This window comes from Humulus lupulus, chromosome 1 (genome assembly GCF_963169125.1).
Source record: "Humulus lupulus chromosome 1, drHumLupu1.1, whole genome shotgun sequence".
Lineage (NCBI taxonomy): Eukaryota > Viridiplantae > Streptophyta > Magnoliopsida > Rosales > Cannabaceae > Humulus > Humulus lupulus.
In genome coordinates, this window is record NC_084793.1 from 259858593 (window position 1) to 259862343 (window position 3751).

A 3751-nucleotide genomic window follows, 5' to 3' on the forward strand; every position below is an offset into this window, starting at 1 on the left:
AAGTAACTAAGAAACCTTCATGCCCATTATTCGATCTAACTTCCAAATGCATTAGTTAACTCGTACAAAATCTGATATCAACCTGAAACATAGATCGATTCCAACTAATTATTATTCGGCCACCCTTATACCAGGCGTTATTAGATGAAAAATAGCACCCTGAGAACATTTTGGTATAAACTTCTCCTAACTTCTGGATTTTCACCCTTGTTTCCAAGAACCCAACCAATCCTATCTTCTTATTAGAGATTAATTGCTTAATCCCACATTACTTTTTTGGATTGTTAAGGCCCCGGATATTCTAAGACATGATTCTATCCATTATGAAGAGGTGGACCCCCCCCCCCCCCCCACCTCCATTCTCAACTGCATCCTCAACTTCACCACCTTGATCCATCAAAGCCTGAAAATTGTTCTCAATAACAGTAGCTGGAAATGGCTGAACGCGAATCTTCCCACCCTTCTACACTTGTTGAAATCCTTCCTCATCATGTGCACAAGATGATGCCATTTTTGTGTCCTTCGCTAAAGTCTGCTTCACCACCCATGTTTTCTGCTGTACTGGCTTCTTTCTACATGCCACCGTGCCATGCCCCAATCCTTTACAATGTCCACATAAGGTAGGTTTCCACTCATACTCAACATAAACTGAAACTTCCTCATCCCTTTCATTTATAAATGATAAAAGCTTAGGAGATTCCTGTTTTAATTGGACCTCCATCATTACTCTTGGATAGTTGAGCCTCTCTTTCCTCTTAGTAATCTGATCCACCATCACTGGAGTCCCTATTTGGCTGAGAATCTTAAATAAAGCCTTCTCTCCCCCTCCCCCCCAGTATTTTAGATAAAGTCCCTTGATCTGCACCCAAATAGGAGTAATCTCCACATTTTCTTTTTTGAAATCAACAGATGCATCCCAAGGTTTCATGATAATAGGTTTCTTATCGAAGAACATGAAACCCCCTGATATAACCTGATCCCTTATAGCCACATCCTGAAATCGAACAATGAAGATGCCATGTGCAAGCAGACCCACCTTATCTACTTGATCTCTCCATATTCTTTTAACATATCCCTCAAAAACTCCAAGAGGAGGATTAGCCCCTAACACATAGCTTACCATTGCTGAATTCCAAAAATGAATTTCATCTTCTATGTCTTCCATCTCAATCTTAATCCCCTTCCCCACCGAGTCACCAGCGCTCATTTCACCAAATTATCATTCAGATTCTGAATTACATTGCTAGATTTAAGAATGGGGGGAATAGAGTTTGTACGCCCTAAATATCCACGAGCTATTAGCGAGCTGAGAAAGGGCATAATTATATCAGCCACGTGGATGCCATGTACCCGGAGCTGCTATTACCAGGTCCTACCTCTTTAGCTAAGGAGTCGGGTCAGAAGTATGGACACCACGAGCTGAGAGTACATCAAGCTCGAGGTGTGAGCATGAGTTGGCACCTCTGATTCATTATAAAGTCAACCACGCAATGTAAACGTGCATATATCAGACATCACATGTCTGATCCATCCCTGAATTCTCGGACACGCAGCATAAACGTGCGTGTTCAGGCACCCACGACTGGGTTGGGCCATGCGGCCCATTATCCCCCTTACCTATTGATTAGACCACACTTCATTGTCAGGTTTTAGGAATTAGTCATGAATGTCACAGAAGTGACATGATGGGTAAGAAGGTCACGGGATGACCTCCCTTGCCAACCCCTAGGTGCCCTCTCCCTATAAATATGGAGACCCTTGGAGTTGCAAGGGGTTGGATTCTAATCTACAAAGAAATACCCTGTAAAGAATATCAGAAAGATATCAATAATAGTGGCTGGTGGACTAGAAGGATTTTAACCTTTGAACCACCTAAAAAAGTATTCGTGTTGTCATTTTATTTTGAGATCATTCATCTATTACGGTTCAATGTTTAGCACTAATCCCGCTCTTTATTCTATTAACTATCTGTTGCCAAAGAACTGCGTCAATAGTTTGGTGCTTTCATTGAGAGCCGATTAGATTGGTGCAATCGCAAATACCCAACCATGGTAGTCACTCGCTCAAGACATGGTAACGAGGCGGACCAACGTGATGGGCAGGAGGCCCATCATGCCGCCATGTTAGATGATCAGAACCCTGAGGTTCAGCAGCGACCGGGCAAGTAACCAATAGGCCAAGACGACACCGGAAGTTCAGCTCCCCGGCCGCCCAATCCGAACCCAGATTTTTACACGGCGGTGGAAATGGAAAATGCACAGCTGAGAAGTCAGCTAGCAAAAGCTAACCAGCAGATTCAAGAGTTTTTGGCTCGATTACCCCCCCCCCCCTTACAACCGACGCTAATGTCGGAAAGAGGCAAGGCGCGACTCAAAAGTCCCGCCGGGGCAATCGGTCCAGGCCTGGTCGGTCGGTCAGACCCCCAACATCAAATTCCACTCCCACATCGCACCACCGGGAAACCACTTTTGAGGAACTACCTAGGGCCGAGCAACAGTACAGCCGATCGGTCCGAACCTCAACTCCAAACTCATTTCCACCCTCGAGCGCGCCCAGGAGGGCTCGAGGGAGCTCGCGAAGGAGATCCGGGGAGGGCTCACAGCGACAGCCCACCCCGACCAGCCATCCTGCGCCCCGCTCATACCGCCGAGCACAGGACGCGGAGGATGGTAGAGCAGAGCGGCCGTGACCTAACTTGATCCGCCCTGACGGGACTAGGATCGCATCCCCGGTCAGGCATCCACCTTCACCAATAAGATACCCGTCTCCTCCCCGGCCAGTCCGAGACATTCTGGCTCATGGGAGCAGCAGGAGAAATCCTCCTTCTGACGGGCCTTCCCATCGTAGCTAGGCACCTAGAGAAGTCCCGAATCCTCGTCCTCAGCGACGGGCCCCGAGCTTCTCAAATGGAAGCTATTAGACCAGAAGTCGTCGAAGTGATCTATCCGGCGGAGACCTGCGCCAGCGCTTGAGATCGGCGCAAAGTCCTAAGGCCGCCCCTATAGATGACCTCCGAGATTGCCTAAACTCTCGAAGAGGAGACCCAGTTGGAAACGGCAGCCGCGCTCGCCAAAGGGAAGACCTGTCTGAAGTACGTGACAGCGGGAACGTCCCATATAACCTATCTCAAGATAGGAGGGACAATAACCCACCAAACGTGTACAATGGATCCGGAGCTGTTGAACAGCCCCGGAACAACCAAGGAAGTCAGGACAAAACCCTTGAGCGTCTGGCTCAGATGGAGGAGCTGATGAGGAAGCTCTTATCAAAATAAGAAAAAGATGAATATGATTCAGGGGATGAACTTAAGCTCTTCGCTCCCAGCATAGCAGCAACGGCATATCCACCTGGTTTCCGTATGCCGCACTTGTCCAAATTCAACGGAGACGGGGATCTGTCAGATCATCTGGGTATGTTCAATACCTTGATGATGGCCAACAACATTGGTCCCGAGCTGAGGTGTCTAATATTTCCTTCCACCTTGACTGGACTGGCCAGAAAATGGTTCAGACAGAGTAAGAAGCAGTTAATCTGCTCGTGGAAAGCTTTCTCTGCTGACTTCAAGAGAGCATTCCAAGCTTTCCAGGCTACCCGCGTCAAGGCCGATACCCTGGCAAACATAAGGCAGCAACCCGATGAGCCTCTGAAGGCTTACCTAAGCAGATTCACGAACGTCGCTGCTCGGGCCAGAGACGCAGATGACAGCTCCAAGCTCATGGCTTTAAGGATTGGGATCCTCGTCGGAGGAGGA

The 3751-nt window shown here is 48.0% G+C and overlaps 1 protein-coding gene across 1 annotated transcript; it reads right to left on the reverse strand.

The window, feature by feature from the left end:
* Positions 1–463: 463 nt before the first annotated feature.
* On the reverse strand, positions 464–1207 carry LOC133832972 (uncharacterized). Its single transcript, XM_062263240.1, has one exon. The coding sequence runs from the start codon at positions 1205–1207 to the stop codon at positions 464–466; it is 744 nt and encodes a 247-aa protein (XP_062119224.1).
* Between the last annotated feature and the right edge of the window lie 2544 nt (positions 1208–3751).

What these genes read in the sequence shown, in the direction of transcription:
- LOC133832972 (XM_062263240.1), bottom strand. Translation starts at nt 1,207, where the DNA reads ATGAGCGCTGGTGACTCGGTGGGGAAGGGGATTAAGATTGAGATGGAA.